This window comes from Tenrec ecaudatus, chromosome 2 (assembly GCF_050624435.1).
Source record: "Tenrec ecaudatus isolate mTenEca1 chromosome 2, mTenEca1.hap1, whole genome shotgun sequence".
Classification (NCBI taxonomy): Eukaryota; Metazoa; Chordata; class Mammalia; order Afrosoricida; family Tenrecidae; genus Tenrec; species Tenrec ecaudatus.
Genome location: NC_134531.1, coordinates 208,816,275 through 208,834,648, shown reverse-complemented (window position 1 = coordinate 208,834,648; position 18,374 = coordinate 208,816,275). Strand labels below are relative to the sequence as shown.

The following is an 18,374-nucleotide window of genomic DNA, read 5'->3' as shown; positions in this document are numbered from 1 at the left end:
AAGAAGACAGAGGAAGAATTGATGCGTTTGGATGATGGTGTTGGCAATGGCTACTGGAACTCCTAGTAGAACAAACAAATCGTCTTGGAGGAAGTATGGCCAGAAGACTTCTTGGAAGCAAGGATGGCAGCATCTAGTCTCACGTGTTCCAGGAATGGTAACAGGAGAGGCCAGTGCCTGGAAAAGGGCACCGTTCTTTGTAAAACAGAGAGTCCGTGGAAGAGAGGAAGAGCCTGGACAAAATGGATTGATGCAGTAGCCGCAGCAACACCAACTATGCCTGGAGCTAGGTCTGGTGGGTCAGTGGTTAAGCACTTGGCTTCTAATGGAAAGGTTACCAGTTCAAACCTAACAGCCAGCTGGCTCCATGGGAGAAAGATGTAGCAGTTTACACCCATCAAGGTTTATAGTCTTAGAAACCCTAGGGAGCAGGCCAGGATGAGTTGGACTAGAATCGCTAGCAGTGGGATTTGTAGTGCCTGCTGTGTCGATCTTCCAGTGTTCTTTCATTGTGTTGTCATCATCTGCGCTGCTCCCATCTCTGCAGCACTTGATATTGCCTTTCCGTGTGGACCACCTGTGATCTTTTCATGACGGTTGCGATTGTATTTCTCTAATGAATCACGCTGAGTATCTTTTTCTATGCATTAGCCACGTGTCTGTGCACACGCATACTTATCCCCGGAGCTGAGGTGGCACAGTGGGTTAAGCACTGGTCTACTAATGGCAAGGTCAGCAGTTCAAACTCACCAACTGCTCCAGCGAAGGAAGATGAGATTTTATGCTCAAGGAAAGGTTTCGTTTCAAACACCTGAAGGGGCAGTTTCACACTGTCCTAAAGATTCACTATGAGCTGAAGTCAATCCAATGTCAGTGGGTTTGGGTTTGATTATATATATTATTCATCTATCTATCTATCTATATGAAAGAAGGATGAAATGTCTATTCAATGCCTTTGTCTATTTTTTCAATTGGGTTACTTGTCTTTTTTTTATCAATGGGTTGTACATATTCTACATTTTGAAAACAAGCTCTTTATTAGATATGGATTTAAAAATATTTTACCCCATTATGTGGCTTGTCTTTTCACTTTTTTGGAGGATATCCTGTGCAGCACAGAGGTTTTAATTTTGATGAAATACAACTTATCAATCTTCTTATTGAGTGTACTTTTGTTGCTGGATCTAAGAAATGTTCATTTCTTACTCACAGTCTTAGAGGAAACACTTCCAATTTTCGTCTTTTAGGAAGATGCCTGCTGTGTGTATTTTGGTAGCTATCCCTTACCAGGTTAAGAAAATCCCCTTCGCTTAAGTGGAGAGCAAATGCCTTGAGAATGATTGGGGCAGGGAATGTATGGATGTGCTTTATACAATTGATGTATGTATATGTATGGATTGTGGTAAGAGTTGTATGAGTCCCTAATAAAATGTAAAAGAAGAAAAGAGAAAAAAATGATTAGGGCAAAGACTGTACAGATGTGCTTTATACAATTGATGTATGTATATGTATGAACTGTGAAAAGAATTGTATGAGCCCCAATAAATTGTTAAAATTAAAAAAAAAAGAAGAAAATCCCCTTCTATTCCCAGTGTGTCGATTTGTTTTATTATGAAATTGTGTTCATTTGCCCCTCAATTCTTTTTCTACATCTATTGAAATGATTCTCAGTTTGTGCCTCCTTCCCTTCTGAACAATGTATGACGTTGACTGATTTTCATAAGTCTGATCACCTTGCTTTCTGGTGGTCCTTTCAGGGGCGCTTCCAGTTGGGTCCACCAACATGGACTTGATGCACCACAGAACACTGTCCAGGAGGCCCGGGGGGATCATCTTGTAGTTGCTTCTGGGTTTGGTTTGCTAGGATTTTCTTAAGACATTTTCACCTCTCTCCCCACAGGCTAGTGGTCTGTAGTTTTCTTAATAATGGCTTTTCTAGTTTTGCTCTTAGGGCCACACTGGCCTCAGCGAATGAGTTGGGAAATGGTGCCTTCTCACTATTTCTTGGAAGAGTTTTTGGAGGATTTGTATGAATTAAAAAAATATTTTATTAGGGGCTCATACAACTCTTATCACAATCCATACATATACATACATCAATTGTATAAAGCACATCTGTACATTCTTTGCCCTAATCATTTTCTTTTTTTTCTTCCTCTTTTCTTTTTTTACATTTTATTAGAGACTCATACAACTCTTATCACAATCCATACATAGACATACATCAATTGTATAAAGCACATCTACACATTCCCTGCCCTAATCGTTCTCAAAGCATTTGCTCTCCACTTAAGTTGTATGACTTTTTCCTGGGGTTTTCTTTCTGCGAAGTTGTAAGTCACTCATTCCATCTTTTGTTATATGTCTATTCGGAGTTTTGCTTTCTTCCTAAGTCAGTTTTGATCAATTGCGTCTTTCCCGTTCCTTGCATGTATCTGTTTGGTTGGCACACTGTTAGTCCCCTTATCATCCTTTTCACGGCAGTCCTGCCGTGTGACATCACTCCTTCCACTTCCTCCCATTGTTTTCTGTTTTGATTCTCCCTCTTTCCTCGCCCTTCTGCACTTTGTGGTGCTGTTCTCTGAATCATCCACTCGTCTTACCAATAGGTGGGCCTCTGTTTCCCCTATTTATGGGCCCTTTCTTTAAAAAAAAATCCTGGTATTGAACTTCTGAATGGAACTTCTTGGTGTTGGGACCTTTTGTTGTACTGATAGTCACAGGCCCAGTCTCAGCCTGGTGGCTTCCTTGGTTGGAGCCCAGGAAGTGCCCGGTATCAGGCTGCCTGGAGCCTGGGAAGGGATGTGCTAGCCTGGAGTACCATCTGGATCCCGAGGCTCTCCTGCCAGCCACCTTCATGTGTAAAGGGGATGCTTGGGCATAGAGTTAGACCTCTCTTTAGCCTCTCTCTGAGCCCTACCCTGACCTCTGAGGTCACTCAGGTGTCCAGGCCCGTGGACATCCTCAGCAGGGGACAAGACAGTGTTAGGGATTCCTTTCAGCTGGGACACTCATAAGAGTCCAGAGACCTTGACCTTGGGTCATGTGTGACTGTGTTGCTTTCTTTATCCTCCCATCTTGCTGCCAATGGCAGGAGTGAACTTCAACCCCGAGCATTGCAGCCCCAATGGCACAGACCCCTACAAGCCCAAGTGCCCAGAGAGCGATTGGACCCGGCACGAGCCTGCCTTCCCTGAGTGGCTGACGGTCATCCTGCTCTGCCTGTACCTGCTCTTCACCAACATCCTGCTGCTCAACCTCCTCATCGCCATGTTCAAGTGAGTCCTGCTGCCCCCGTAGCTGGGGCTGGCGCACGTGAGTGGGGTGGGAGGGCTGTGCCAGCCCTGCTGTGCTCTCCCACAGTCCCCCTGTGTGTCTCAGATGGTGGTCCCTGAGCCAGGAACTCTCCTGAGCAGCTCCCTGACACCCAGGCTGGACGGTGCAGAGCCATCGAGGCAGCCTGCTTGGCCTGTCCGCTCACTGGGGGAGTGGGTCCCATTGATGCCCCCACGTGTGCTGCTGTGGGCAGCAGGAATGTGCGGATGGATTTGCACCCCCTCCTTCCTATTCAGGCTTTGTGTTTCCTGATTACAGGATGCCCAGCCTGGGAGGTGATCAACACATCATGGACATAAGGCACCCCTCTTGCCTGGATAGGCAGGATTCTGTATTGGAGGGGCTTAAGGCTCAGCCCCACCAGCGAGGAGCAATTTGGATTGGACTCGGAGTCTTGGGAAAGACTCTTAGCTTCCCGCTAGGCTTCTCCTCTGTTCTCTGTGAAATGAAGAGAATACTGGTTGACCGGTTGGTGTGAAGCTAGGTCAGAGTTTGCATGTGAAAGTCCTGCCATGCTGCCTCTACATTTTGTAGCTATGGAGACCAGGGGCCGAACCTAGCAAAGCGACCTGGTCACTTCCCAAACTCCTACTCCTCGTGTGACTCTCTGAGGTGGGACCGAACTGCCCCTGTGGGTTTCCAAGACTCGTTCTTTACTGGAGTAGAAAGTCTCATCTTTCTTTCGAGGAGTGGCTGATGGTTTCGAACGCCTTGCAGTTAGCAGCCCAACACATAACCACGCTTGTGTTTATTAACTAGGCTTCTCTTGCTCTGTAAGGCCGATCTGTCTGCAGCCCAGGTGTAAAACACTCAGTGTGCTAGCAGCACGGTGCTCCGCAGGCCTCCTGCCTGGCTGCGGGCTCTCGAAGCCCCTTCCTGGGGGATGTGCAGCACTTATGGTGGTGTAATGGGTTACACATGGGACTGTGACCCAAATGTCAGCAGTTTGAACTCACCAGCACTTCCGAGGGAGAAAGATGAGGCTTCCCTGTGAAGATCGATGGTCTCAGAAACCCACAAGAACAGTGTCAGTCTGTCGAGGGTCTCTGTGAGTCAGAATCGCCTCCATGGTGGTGAGTTTGGTTTTGGCACTGTATGACTGTCCACCCAACTATCCCCAACCTGGGAAACAATGAGCAGCAACCGTGCCTTATTTCTCTGAAGTCTGTGGGCCACCTGGATGGTTCTGCTGATCTGGCCTGAGCTTCATTAGTGACGGCTGGGCTCCCACTTGCATCGGCAGGCATGCGGAGTGGCCTGGCAACTGTCTGGTCTAGGACGGCCCCAGCAGGGACAACTCAGGTCTCCTCTGCATGGTCTTATCCTCCAGCCGGTGGACCAGGCTTGCTCTCCCTGTGATGGCAGGGCTCCGAAGGGACCAGAAGTGGAGGCACGCAATGTTTGCAAGGCTCCACTGGGGTTAAGTCTGCTAATTGCTGAAAGGCAGAACATGGCCATGCTGAACCAGGTGGGAGCCCCCTGCCGTGGAATACCAGTGGCTCTCAATCGATGCCGACTCCTGGGGGCCCACGTGTGTCAGAGGAGAACGGTGCTCCATAAAGTTTTCCATGGCTTTTCCCCAAGAACTAGATCACCAGGCCTGTCTTCTGAGCTGCCGCTAGGTCGATTCAAACCCTCAATGTTTGGCAAGTAGCTGAATGCTTATCCATTGGTGTCACCCATGGACTTCTCCCAAGGGACGCAGGGAAGTATAAAGAGTGGAACCAGGTTTACAATCAGTTGGCCACACCTGGTTTATCGGTCACGCCTCCTGCTCTCTGTCCCTCTCCCTACTGGACAATTTGCTTTACAGTGAGTGTTTGTAAAGGCATGCTGTGCCTCCCCGCAGGACCTGGGGGTGGCGGCCAGGTGCTCAGGTTCGCAGTGGGTGTAAAGCAAGTTACTTAACTTCACGGTGGCCCCGAATCCTCATTTCAGTAACAGGGCAGACAGCAGTGCCTTCGCCTCAAGGACGTTTAGATGATGGGGTGCATGTCATCCAAGAAAAGACTGTCATCTATCCCACTCTTCTCTAAGGGCACCACGTGGTGCTCTTTGTCAGGATAGAGCTTTATGCCTTCGCAAACTAACTGCTTGATCCCAGAGGATGTGCCCAGCCATGGCCTGCCTTCTCTCCGACCCCCAATACACTTGTGACCCTCATTTCTCAGAGGGCCCTACTCATGTCCCTTTGCCCTGAACCCTGAGCCTGCTTCTGCTGCCCTGCGGTCCAGCTCTGACCTTGTTCTGAGCTGCTGCCATCCTGGGTGTTTACCTCAGCACTCTGTGCCTCTGAGCAGATGGCTCCCCAGATGGGTTGCCCACACCTGTCTTCCCCATTGTTATCACTCTCTGGGTTTGTATGCATGTGCCCCACCCACCACCCCACTCTTTTGCCCAGTGAGTTCTATGTGTGACCTGCTCCTTAACAGGGAGCTGGGTCAGCAGGATAATGACCTCCGGAGATGTCTATAACCTGAGCCCCAAAACAGGTGACCATGTTACCTTACCCGGCCATAGGACTTTGCAGGTGGGATTGTGTTACGGATCCCAAGAGGGGGGCTTGCTCAGATGAAGGAAAGAGGGAAGGAAGGAGGCAGGAAGGTCGGAGTCAGAGGAGATGCCTGGGCAGAAGCAGAGGTTGGAGTTAGCCCAGTGAGACCCATCTGTGGCTTCTGACTTCCAGGGAAATGATAAGCAGTAAAGCGTGTACTAACAGGGTCCCCAGGTGGTCAGCTTGCCTTCTGTCTGAAAGATTGGAGGCTCGAGCCCACCCAGAGGAAGGAAGAAAGGCCTTCAGGTCTATTTCGGAAGGCCCTCTGGGCACCCTTGCCAGGGTGGGGTTGCCAAGAGTCTGAATCCACTCAATAGCAATGGCTGTCTGAACATTGGGTGGCCATTCATGTGGGCAAGAGAAATGAGGCTGGCAAGACCAACAGGGGCCTAGGGGCAGGGCCTCTTCCCGTAAAGAGTGGCACAGGGCAGTCCCACTGGCCCACCTCCCCTGGGAGGCCTTCCCTCTGCCGGGGTTCCCCTGTAGGACATCCCATGAGACAGTGTCTCTGCACCAAGCCTCTCTGAGATGTTGCCAGTTCGGTCTGCCCTCAACCAGAGCCAGCTGACAAGTCATTCTAGACTTTGGTGCCAGGATGGTGCTCACTCCGGGGACACACCCACTCTGTGTTCCCCCCAGTCAGCAAGACGCTTGCCGTCTCTCTGCTCTGTCTTCTCCTCTCCCTGTGGCTCCCCGGAAGCTCACCAAGCCTCCCATCCCTGGTAGAATGTTCTTCTTAGATTCTTGCGTGTCTACACAATCGTTAAGTATCTGAGGGCTGAGGGTGCTCATGGGCCTCCCCACGTAACTGGTGCCCCCCGCCCCTCCCCAGCTACACATTCCAGCAGGTCCAGGAGCACACAGACCAGATCTGGAAGTTCCAGCGCCATGACCTGATTGAGGAGTACTATGACCGGCCCCCTGCCCCACCACCCTTCATCCTCCTCAACCACCTGCACCTCCTGATCAAGAGGGTCACCCTCAAGAACCCAGCCAAGAGGCACAAGCAGCTCAGTAAGTGGCTTTCTCGTGGCACCCATGCACTCGCCCTAATCACCTTAGAACGTAGGTGGGGTCCAGGGTGGGCACCATGGTGCATGCAGGGTCCTGGGTGCACCCAGGCTATACAGAACACATGGGCCACCCTTCCACAACGAGCTCCCACCATCTGTCAGCAGGCATGAGATGGGAGGAGCTCTGCTAGCATACACTCTGGGCTGCTTACCACAAGGTCAGCAGTTCAACTTCACCGGCCGCTCTGTGGGACAAAGATGCGGCTTTCTGCTCCTGTAAAGAGTGACAGCCTCAGCAACTCACAGGGGCCAGTTCTACTCTGTCCCCTAGGGTGACTGTGACTTGATGGCAGTGAACTTTTGAGTTGGAGACCGTGTTCGCAGCCTCCTCTGGTGGGTGGCAGGCAGACATCCCCTCCAGCCTAGAAAAGTGGGTGCTTGGTGCACCCACTGCCACCCACATGAGGTCTCAGGTAAGGGTGGTCAGCACCTTACCTGTCCCTCCCCCATCCAGCCCAGGCCCTTCAGGTCAGAGCGTCACCTGTCCTCCCCACCCAGGGTCAGCTCTCCTCTGTCTGGTCTACCCAACAGAAAACAAACTTGAGAAGAACGAGGAGGCAGTACTCCTGTCCTGGGAGAGCTACCTGAAAGAGAACTACCTACAGAACCAGCAGTGCCAGCGGGAGCAGAGGCCTGAGCAGAGGATCCAAGACATGGGCGATAAGTAGGTGTCCCGCTGGCTCAGGGTAAGCCATGAGTTTGGGCTCCGACTGGAAGGAGAGAAATCCCAGTAGCTGGGCCCGGGCCTGCCCTCTGCCTACCACCTCTGGGGTCCTAAGAAGACTGGGCACAGACGGCAGGATGGACATGAGTGTGAAAGGCCACCTGAGTCCACATCCGGGAGCTTACACCTGCCTAGGAGGTGGGGCTGACCCTTCTGACTTCCTGTTAGAAGCCCAGAGGGGAGGAAGGGAGGGGAGTCTCAGGTGGGCTGGAGGAGGAGCAGGTCTGGGAGGTTTGGGAAGGTTTGTCCCTGGACTTCCAGATCATACTGAGGAGAGGTCCTCCACCTGCCAGCTTCCTGGAGGCAGGTTTTGCTGTAGCTGTGCTGGGCCTTGGTGCTCGGGACCACTCAGCATCCTCCTCCCCACTCCCTGACTCTCCTACAGGGTCAAGGACATGAGCTCTGTTTCCAGCCAGACACCACCCTCCCCAACTCCCCCCCCCCCACCCCTGAGTCCCTCAGCCCCAGTAAGACCAGCAGGGCTATGACTTTGCAGCAGAATGCCAGAGAGTAAGCCTGGCCCCGTGCACCTGACCATGGACTCCTAAAGACGGGACCGTGCAGCCATCCAGTGGTGGGCAGATCTGGCCCCTGGTATGGACTGGTTTCCCACTGTGCTGGGAATGGGTGTCCCAGACCTGTGGCAGGGAGTGGCTGGGAGCAGGGGTGCTGAATCAGGAGAGCTGCCCCTCTCCTTGGAGAGGTCCCCATGCCTCTGTGACATGGAGACAGTGGTTGTGAGGGCACCACTGGGCCGGGGACATTGTCAGGGCTCTGCAGTGGGTTTGAGGGATTGGGGACCCGTCCAAGGAAAGCGAGATGACCATGGGAAAGCAGGTGGGTATTAGGAGTGTGGTTTTAGTAGCAGCTACATGCTGGTGGTGGAGTGGTCGTACATTGGGCTGCTAACCATAAGGTCAGCAGTTCAAAACCACCAGCTCCTCTGGAGAAAGATGGGACTTTCTATTCCTGGAAAGAGTTGCAGTCTCAAAACCTCACAGGGGCAATGCTATCCTGTCCTACAGTGATGGCAGTGAGTTTGGGTTTGGGGTTTTTTTTGCTGGGGGGGTTGCATGCAGTGGTAATCCCTCACAGCAGAGACCTTCCAAAGACAAGCGGCAGGAAGGGAAGTGGGCAAAGAAACTCCAAGGGGCTGGGGGAAAGCAGAGGGGCCACCCCACATGGAAGCGGGTTGGAACTCTGGGATCAGAAGATGTTGGGGTGCAGGTTCATGGGGCACTTGAGGTTCTAAGTGTCTAGCATTCTACTTATTTAGGCTATTTAAAAAATAGTTGGATATGTAAAAATCTGAGATTGGCACTGTGGCCTTTTGTGTGTGTGTGCTTGCTTGCTATGGAAAAATAAACCATCTGGGGCAACACACAGGCACTTTCTTCAGCTTCTTTCTTCCTTTTTAAAAATCATTTTATTGGGGGCTCATACAGCTCTTATCACAATTTATCCATCCATCCATGCATCCATTGTGTCAAGCACATTTGTACATTTGTTGGCATCATCATTTTCAAAACATTTCCTTTCTACTTCAGCCCTTCGTATAAACACCCTCATTTCCTCCACTCCCTCACCTACCCTCTTTCCCTCATGAACCCTGGTAATGTATATATTTTTTTCAGGTAATACACTGACCGCTGTCTCCCTTCACCCACTTTTCTGTCGTCTGTCCCTCTGGGAGGGGGTTATATGTAGACCATTGTGATCAGTTCCCTCTTTCTCCCCCCACTTTTCCCTTCCCCTCCTGGTATCTCCACTCTCCTTATTGGTCCTGAGGTTTACCTGTCCTGGACTCCCTGTGTTTCCAGCTCTGATCTGTACCCGGGCACATTCTTCTGCTTATTTCTATAGCGCACTCGGTGAGCATGAGTTGCTGTCGGGGCCATTTTTATGGTTGCTTTTGCATCTTGAGGAGCTTGCTGCTGCTGCTGCTGCTGAGGTCAGCGGGGACGAGCTAGCCGCTGGGGATCCAGCAGGGGTAGGCATTCTGCTTCACTCTGGACACATTCCTCTCCAGTTGAGTCCAGGCGCTCCCTCTATTGCGCTTTGCAGAGAACCTCAAGTCCTGCTGGGCGAGGGCCTGGGGGTGGAAGGGCAGGGAGATCTCTTGTCTGAATCTGGCACTCTAGGCAGAGCAAGGCAGGTGAGCAGAGAGTGGGGAGAATGAGGTTTGGGCAGGCCTTCTGCCAGGTTGATCCACTTTGTTCAGATGTCCCCCATTGGGCGGTGTGTGTGTGTGTGTGTGTGTGTGTGTGTGTGTGTCTGTGCCTTTCGGCTATTCTTCCTTTGAAAAATTCTTAGCACTCCCAGGCCTGGCGTTGGTTGGTGGATTGATTGGTTGGTTGGTTGGCCTTGCTTCGCATCAGTTGACTTTGATCAGTGACTGTGCTAGAGGAGGGGTGCGCTCAGGTGTCTCAGAAAGGTGGTCTCAGGCTTGTGTGCAGGGGAATTTGCATGTCAGGGCACTCGTCTGCAGAGACCAGGACTATTAGGATGACTGCGACAGCAGGAGCCAGGGACACCTTCCCCGCATCCTCTCACTCGCCTCTTCTACACCCTTGGAAGGTAGGGATTGCCAATTCCATGTGACTAGTGAAGACATGGGGGCCTGGAAGCGTTGGAAATTTGAGAGTCCAGTGGCCCCTGTCGGCAATGTCATCTGGATTTGAACCCAGGCTCTGGTGACTCTGCAGCGTCCTGCCTTAAGGATGCTAGCCCAAGTCTCAAAGAACCACGATGTCAACAGGTGGTAGTTGACAGCGAGTCAGCTCTGATCCACGCACAACAGGACAACCCTTGCTTGGCCCCGTGACGTCTTCCTGGTGGTGGGTGTGTCTGAACATGCTGCTGCAGCCGCTGTGCACTTTACAGGCCGCCAGGCCCAGGCTCATCGCCCAGCAGGGTAGCGCCCAATGCTCTGCTGAGATCCAGAGGGCTTTCATGGGCTAATTGTCAAAAGTCACTCGCCAGGCTTTCCTTCCTAGTGTGTCTTAGTGTGGAAGCTCCACAGGCACCTGCCCACCAGGGGGAGTCCTGCTAATGTATTCAGCATGGTGGCACAGGTACCAGCATCACAGTGAAGAATGGACAGAGCAGTGTGGCTTTACAACGATGGCGAATTGTTATTATTTTTCATGTCTTACACTGACCGATGTCTCTCTTCACCCACTTTCCTGTTGTCCACCCCCCTGGGAGGGGGTTATATGTAGATCACTGTGGTATGCACACCCCCTTTCTCCCCCACCTTCCCTTTCCCCTCCTGGTACTGCTACTCTCATTATTGGTCCTGAGGGGTTTATCTGTCCTGGATTCCCTGTGTTTCCAGCTCTTATCTGTACCCCTGTACATGCTCCGGTCTAGCCAGATGTGTAAGGTAGAATTAGGATCATGATAGTGGTGGGAAGGAAGCATTAAAGAACTAGAAAAAAGTTGTATATTTCATCAGTGCTGTACTGCACCCTGACTGGCTTGTCTCTTTCTTGTGACTCTTCTGTAAGGGGATGCCCAATTGTCTACAGATGGACTTTGGGTCTCCACTATGCACTCCCCCTCATTCACATCGATATGATTTTTTGTTCTGGGTCTTTGATGCTTGATACCTGATCCCATCAACAATTCATGATCACACAGGCAGGTGTGCTTCTTCCATGTGGACTTTGTTGTTTCTCAGCTAGATGGCCACTTGTTTATCTTCAAGTCTTTAAGACCCCAGACACTATGTCTTTTGATAGCTGGGCACCATCAGCTTTCTTCACCACATTTGCTTATGCACCCATTTTGTCTTCAGCAATCATGTTGGGGAGGTGGGGGAGGGAGGGAAAAAGAACAAGCTGATACTAAGAGCTCAAGTAGAAAGAAAATGCTTTGAAAATGATGATGGCAACAAATGGATAAATGTGCTTGACACAATGGATGTATGTATGGATTGTGATAAGAGCTGTATGAGCCCCCAATAAAACGATTAAACATAAAAAAACAAACAAAAAAAACCCTTATGGTGGATAGCAGAATCTACTGCAATTACCCACGAAAACAAGCAAACACATAAACAAAAATTAACAAACTCACTGCCAACTCAGTCATTTCTAACTCATAGTGACCCCGTGGGACAACCGGGTAGAACTGCCTCTGTGAGTTTCTAAGACTGTAACTCTTTGTGGGAGTAGAAAGCCTGTTCTTTCCCCTCAGAGTGGCTGGTGGTTTTGAACCCTTAGCCTTGTGGATACACAATCCACTGCTTCACCAGGGTTCCTGTTATACATGAAAAGGCCTGGCTAATGCCCTCACTCAGGGATCTTCCCATTGGGAGCATGAGGCCATGTTCATCCTGTAGCTGAAACATGTACTATAAGCCAGCAGTTCTCAGCCTTCCTCAGCCTGCGGCCCTTTCATACAGTGCCTCATGTGGTGGTGACCCCAACCATAACATTATTTTCATTGCTACTTCATCAATGTCATTTTGCTACTGTTATGAATCATCATGTAAATATCTGATAGGCAGGGTGTATTTTCACTGTTACAAATTGAACATCATTAAAGCATAGTGATGAATCACAAAAAATATGTAATTCTATATTGTGAAATCTTTATTTCTAATTAGAAATAAATGAAAATTTGTCTTGAAGCATGGTGTAGCGTGGGTAACAGTCTTCATGCTGGGTACTCGTAGGTGGGTGTAACTGCTTGTGGGCAGACCCACCTGGAGACGGATATAGGAGTGGTATCTCAGTTCCTGAGCCCATTGGAAATGCATGCTTTCTGATGGTCTTAGACAACCCCTGTGAAAGGCTCGTTTGACCCCCACAGGGGTCTGGACCCACAGGTTGGGAACCACTGCTCTAAACGGTTTTCCAATGAAGAAGACTGGAATTCAAGGCAGCACAGAGCCTGGGTTCGTGTTCCTTACATCTTTGGGCTCCTGGCTTGCCCTCAGTGGGCTCTGCTGTGCCATCTTCCAGGGTGGACACCATGCTGGAGCTGCTGGACGTGGGCTGGATGAAGCGCTCGAACTCCTTGGAACAGAGGCTGGCCTCCCTGGAGGAGCAGGTGGGTCCAAGGGGGACTCCACTTACGGGCCTGGGGCAGTGTGACATGCATACAGTGGGGATGGGGGATGCTGGACATCAGGGCAACATTTCCCAAAGGGAAGCGGCACCATCTCTGACCTGTAGATAATCTCCACTCAACGTCTCCTGATCTGAGCCATGGCCCTTTGGAAATAGGTGTTCCTAGCTGGTTCTGGAGCAGTCCCTGGAAGGTGCAAATGGCCCATGCACTCAGCAACCAGGTGCCTCAGAAGAAAGGCCTGGGGACCTTACTCCCTGAAACCCAGCCATAGGAAAGCACATGTTCTGCTGTGGCGCATGCTGCAGGGCCACCAGCCAGAGCTGACTTGATGGCATCGGTTTATCTGAATCTGAGAGGGCACGCCATTCACCCCAGCCCCTCCTCCTGCCCTCCTGGGAAGCAAGGGTCTGAGATGGGACTGCAGTAGGATCTGATTCCACTCGTTGAGCCAGCCAGGCAGAGGGAATGGAACAATGTCAACAGTAGCCCCTATGCACTTTCTTGGGGAAGGGGGAGTGAGTGCCACAGGGACGAAGCCATGTTGCCTTTGACCTTCTGAGTGGGTGGGACTGGAGGGTGGCATCAGGCAGGACATGTGCCACATGGTTGGCACAGGGGGTCACCGTGGAGCCTGGGGGTGAAGGAACTTGTTACACAAGAGGAGGTGCCAAGGACCATCCTCCATGGATCGTGGTGAGGGTCATGGGCCAGGTTGGCCTGTGGTCTGTGAGTAAAGAGAGGTGGGTGTGAGCAGACCAGGAGGTCTGGAGGTGGAGGGGCTGGCCAGGGGGGACCTCAGAGAGAGGAGGCAGAGTTAGTGAGGGGCTCTGGGGGCTGAGGACTGCCTCTGCCCGTGGGGCTCCTGCTGGGCACTGCTGTTGTCTCACTGCGTCTTGGTGCAGCTGATGGAGGCCCGAAGGGCCCACAGCAGGACTGACCCCCAAGGGCTCTTGTCTTTTCTCTGTGTTACCACGAGCCCACCCCCATCTGTTGTCCTTCTTGGCACTGGTCTTGACACCAGGGCGACTCCCGCTGCATATCCTCCATTAGTGACTTTTGGGCATGTAGCCTGCCAGCCGGCCCACGACCTAGCTGTCACTGCTTGTGCTGAGACAGGCAGCCTCTTACAAGGTGCAGTTCAGAATCCTCTCCTCTCTGCTGGCCAGGGCCCAGGGGCTTTAGTCTGGTCACAAACAAGAGTTTCCTCCCTCGTCCACATTTCCTGCACACCTCCCCCATGCCAGGTCCAGGGCTGGCCTCTGAATGCCACGTGAAGATGGCATTGTCACGTCCTGGTCAGCGTGGGCCGGGGTGCAGACATAAACCCCCATGTCACTGCGCTGGGAGGTCTGGGGGCTTCCAGGGTAGTTGCTGGCGGGGGAGCATGGAACAGTCAGTCAACACTCGCCAGGCCTGTCCAGTCCCGGCAGTCACTTGTACCTCCGGCAGTGTGATGGCCAGCAGCCAACCCCCTTGGGGAGGCAGGTTGGCTTTCCTTGGGGTGGTGCTAGGAGCTTGGAGAGGGAGGGGTGGGTGTGCTGTGGGGATGGGCCCACAGCTGGCATTCACTGGGTCTTTGGGGCATGCCTTTCAGATGGCCCAGACCACTCATGCGCTTCATTGGATCGTGAGGGCGTTGAGGGATGGCGGCTTCGGCTCAGAAGCAGATGTCCCTGCTCCAGGTGCGTCGGGGGCGGTTGGAGGGTGGACTAGCCCACAGTGGGCCTCCCCGCTGGCTGGAGTCTGTTTGGAGAGAGGTGTACACTGGCCCCTGTTCCTCCTGGAGCATATCGGTTTCTGGAGCCTCACAGACCTGCCCTGATGGGACCCTGGACACGAGTGACACCCACCCCCACCCCCAGTGGCACCAGGCCCAGAAGCACCAGTTCAGCCTCATTAACAACCTGTGAGCTCCTGAGTCTCGCTGATGACAGGGCCCTTTGCTCATGGTTGCCACATACAAGGCTGAGAGAAGATGTCCAGCAGCTGAAGGACAGCGCGCAGAGAGAACTCCAAGGCTGCGGTGGGGAGGGCATGGGGGCACTCGGCAGCCTGTGCTGGACACAGCTTGGCTGCCAGGGCCCAGGGAAGAGGAGGAGTCCAATACTGTGGGAAGTGGCCACAGGGGACAGCCCTGACCTTCCGGTGGGGGCCCTGACTTTCCAGTGGGGCCCTGCTTCAGACTCTGTGACTGTTTCCAGCACCCCAGAAAGCCCCCAAGGAGCAGAGTGGAGCGCTGGGTGGCAGGCAGAAGGCAGATGACGGGGACAACCTCTACCATGTGAACGCCCGCCACCTCCTCTACCCCAGCTGCCCAGTCACACGATTCCCCGTGCCCGACGAGAAGGTGCCCTGGGAGGTGAGTTCTGGCCTGGGGGAGGGGCTGGGGGCCACCCACACACAACAGCCATGGGTGGGCTTAATGACTAGGGCCAAGTCACAGCCTAACCACCGGACCTGGGCAGTCCTGTGTGACCGACGAGGACAGCAAGGCCCAGAGTCCAATGACATGGGCTACACAGGAGAGGCAGAAGAGCTGGGGTTAGCCAGCCTTCTCAATGGTCTCTCTATGGCTGCAGGCCCTCCAGCAGCAGTCCCATTCTTGGGCTCCAGTTACCTTATCCCCAGCACACCCCCCCCCCACCCCAGTGGAATCCTTTCTGATCTGTGCATTCAGATCCGCTCCGACCCACAGTTCTGGTGGCAAACTCAGCTCCTTCCCCAAGGTGGTCCCCAAAGGTCCTCTTTGGCCCCACCTCTCTGCAGAGCTAGTGGCATGTGCTGTGGGGTTGATCTGGGCTGGGGTGAGGGTGGGGAAGCCCAGTCCAGGTTGTGGAGAAGTGTTCACCCACTGAGCCGCCAGGTGCCAGTCCAGAGCAATGCATGTGGGGTCAAAGGTTGAAGGAAAACCTCCCCCTTGTTCTGCTGCAGACGGAGTTTGGGATCTATGAGCCCCCTTTCTACACGGCTGAGAGGAAGGACAAGGCAGTTGTGGACCCCATGGGGAGGTGAGCGTGGATAGCCTTCTCTGCCTGCATCCCCCAGCCCTGATTCATGGTGGCGGGGGGCAGGGGTGGGGGACAGGATGGGAGTACTCCACAGAACTGTCCACTGTGGAGATGTACCCGGGCCAGCATAGCACTCCTGCTCTGCTTGAGGAGTGTCCCCTGTCCCCTGGCTGGGACACCATCCTTCCCAGGGACCCTGAGAAAGCCTGCGTGGATCTGCTGAGAAGCCGGTGGCTAAGAGGGCAGCAGGCCACTCTGGATGTAGGCTGTGCTCCTCAGGCTCCTGTCTGAGCCCCGGGCCCAGGGGCACACATGCAGACCACCTGAGAAGAGGCCCCTTGGCTGGGCCCCTCCACATGTCCTTGGGATCTGCTGGTCAGAGACCGGGCCTGCTGTCTGTTTCCAGCTCCCTGGATCTCCTGTCCAAGATCAACTACAACACCATGGACGGACTGGTGGACCGCCGGAGCTTCCACGGCCCCTATGCTGTCTGCGAAGGCCTCCCCCTGTGAGTGCAGCAGCCCGGAGGGCAGTCCTCCCTGCGCCTCCCCAGCTCAGCCATCAGGGGGCTTTGGCTTTGCTGTTCTGCTCCCAGAGTTAGGTTCCCCAGCCACAGCCACCTGGAACATTCGATATGCCATCTCCCATCCTCTCCCCAGCAGACAGAGAGGAGATGGCGAGAGCAGCTGGGCCAGCGCTCGATCCTGATGAGCCTCCCCGAGCAGTAACGTGTGGCGGGCCAGGTCCACTGCCTCACCAGTTCCATGGAAAGGAACAATTTGCATTACATGGAAACGCTCCGTAGCATGAAAGGTGACCCCAGCGGAGGGCCAGTGAGGACTGTGGTCAAGCGATGGCCACAATTCCCCACCATCACGTTACCCAGGCGGAGGAGCAGTGCGCTCCCTTTACAAGAGAGGAGAGTCAAGTCAAAGGGGTCAGTGGTTTGTAGATGTCTCCCCCACTGGACATCTGTTGGCCTCAATGCAGGGGGCTCAGGGTTGTAAAGGACCTTTCCCTGCCTGGAGCTGGCCTGTGGGGGCATCGGGGTTTGGAGGAGGAGAGGAGTGTTGGGTATGGTGGTCTGAGGAGCACCCTGGAACCCCTGAGGGGCTGGGGTGGAGGTGAGAGCTTTGGGGAAATGTTCTGGAACCAGGAGCCGTCGTGGGTGCAGAGATGATGGGGATGGGTAGAGTGGCCAGACCAGGAGGGGATTCTGTCCCAGGCCTTGAACTCCGGGAGCAGAGTGGTGTTTAGGAAGCTGAATCTGGTTGTGACCTGAAGCGTGATGAGCAGAGAGACCTGCAGGTGCCAGGGTTGGAGTCACGAGGTCACGACCAGCTTCTGTGTTCGATGGTATCTGAGATATGCAAGGCAGGAAGAAGGACCGATTGGATTTTAACATTTCTGTAGAGTTTATGTGTGAATTGTATTTCGATGATGTTGTTCCTAAGACATAGTTTTCTACTCTAAAATAATCAAGACACACCTTTCTGTTTTCTGTTACTAGATTTTAAAATTAGGTTTTCTCGTTTATGTCCTTAAAAACATCTGGAAGTTGCTTGTGTAAGATGTATTCTGTCTCCAAATGAAAAGTGAATTTTTCCAACACTGCCCTGCTCCCCTTCTGGGCACACCACAGCTTTGACTGTATTTGCATCTGTCTTGTGCTCACTGGTCTGTCCCACTCACCTCTGCACAGGACCCGCATTGCTTGTCACAGTTTGACTGTGAGTCCTGACTCCTGTTCAGCCATGTCCTCAATCTAGGCCCTGAGTTTGCCTATGAGTTAACCATCCATTTGTCTAGTTCTATGGAAAATTATTTGGGGCTCTAAACAGGACTTTTGCTAAATTTGTAGGAACATTTGGGGGACAACTGACCCTTTCATAATAATGAGTCTTCTATGAATATATTTATCACCACTTATTTGGATCCTGGCTTAATACTTTCTTAATGTTTGATAATTTTCTTCATAAAATTTTTTCTTTTTAGAAGAAAAAAATGCTCCTAGGCACCTTATTATTACTGTGAATAGTGTAACTTTTCTATTATCTTTTTTAAAAGAAATGTAAGATGATTACTGATTTTGTATGCTGATTTTTTAATCCATCAACTTTGGTATTAAAATTTTTTTGGGGGGGGTAAACTTTTTATGAGCTACATAAGTCTGTAGATTTCTTCTATGATTGTGTAGTCTGCAGATAACAATTATGTCTTTCTCTTTGAACTATTATGCCTCATTCTTTTTTCTAGCTTATTTTGTTGGGTAAAATATTTAGTGTAGTGTTGATTTTGACTTAACGGAAATGCTTCCAATGTTTCGTCATTAGATATGATGTCTGCCAAAGATTTTTAAAAATCCTTTTTACCAGGATAGGAATATCTTCTGTTTCCAGTTTTCTGGGAGTTTTTATCTTGCACATTTGCCAAATGTTACTTCCCCACCGTTCCCCCACCCCACAAGATAATTACGTACGTCTTTCTCTAACCTACTCAATGTCTTTTCTGGAGATATAATGCAATCCATACAATATGTGAATATATTTATAGGTTCTCAAATGCTGAGCCATCCTTGTATTCCTAGGAGAAACCCTTTG

At 52.0% G+C, this 18,374-nt stretch overlaps 1 protein-coding gene across 3 annotated transcripts in view; it reads left to right on the top strand.

The window, feature by feature from the left end:
* The window catches only part of TRPM2 (transient receptor potential cation channel subfamily M member 2), an 88,789-nt gene that overhangs the window by 58,684 nt on the left and 11,731 nt on the right, over positions 1–18,374 (top strand). For 2 of the 3 annotated variants that reach the window (XM_075543342.1, XM_075543341.1), the window contains 7 exons: positions 3,095–3,278; positions 6,723–6,904; positions 7,495–7,627; positions 12,658–12,745; positions 14,361–14,448; positions 14,968–15,125; positions 15,698–15,774. In XM_075543342.1, coding sequence (XP_075399457.1) covers positions 3,095–3,278; positions 6,723–6,904; positions 7,495–7,627; positions 12,658–12,745; positions 14,361–14,448; positions 14,968–15,125; positions 15,698–15,774 — 910 coding nt within the window. Of the gene's footprint in view, positions 1–3,094; positions 3,279–6,722; positions 6,905–7,494; positions 7,628–12,657; positions 12,746–14,360; positions 14,449–14,967; positions 15,126–15,697; positions 15,775–16,180; positions 16,283–18,374 lie in introns of all 3 variants that reach the window. The other variant, XM_075543340.1, reaches the window with a different exon arrangement.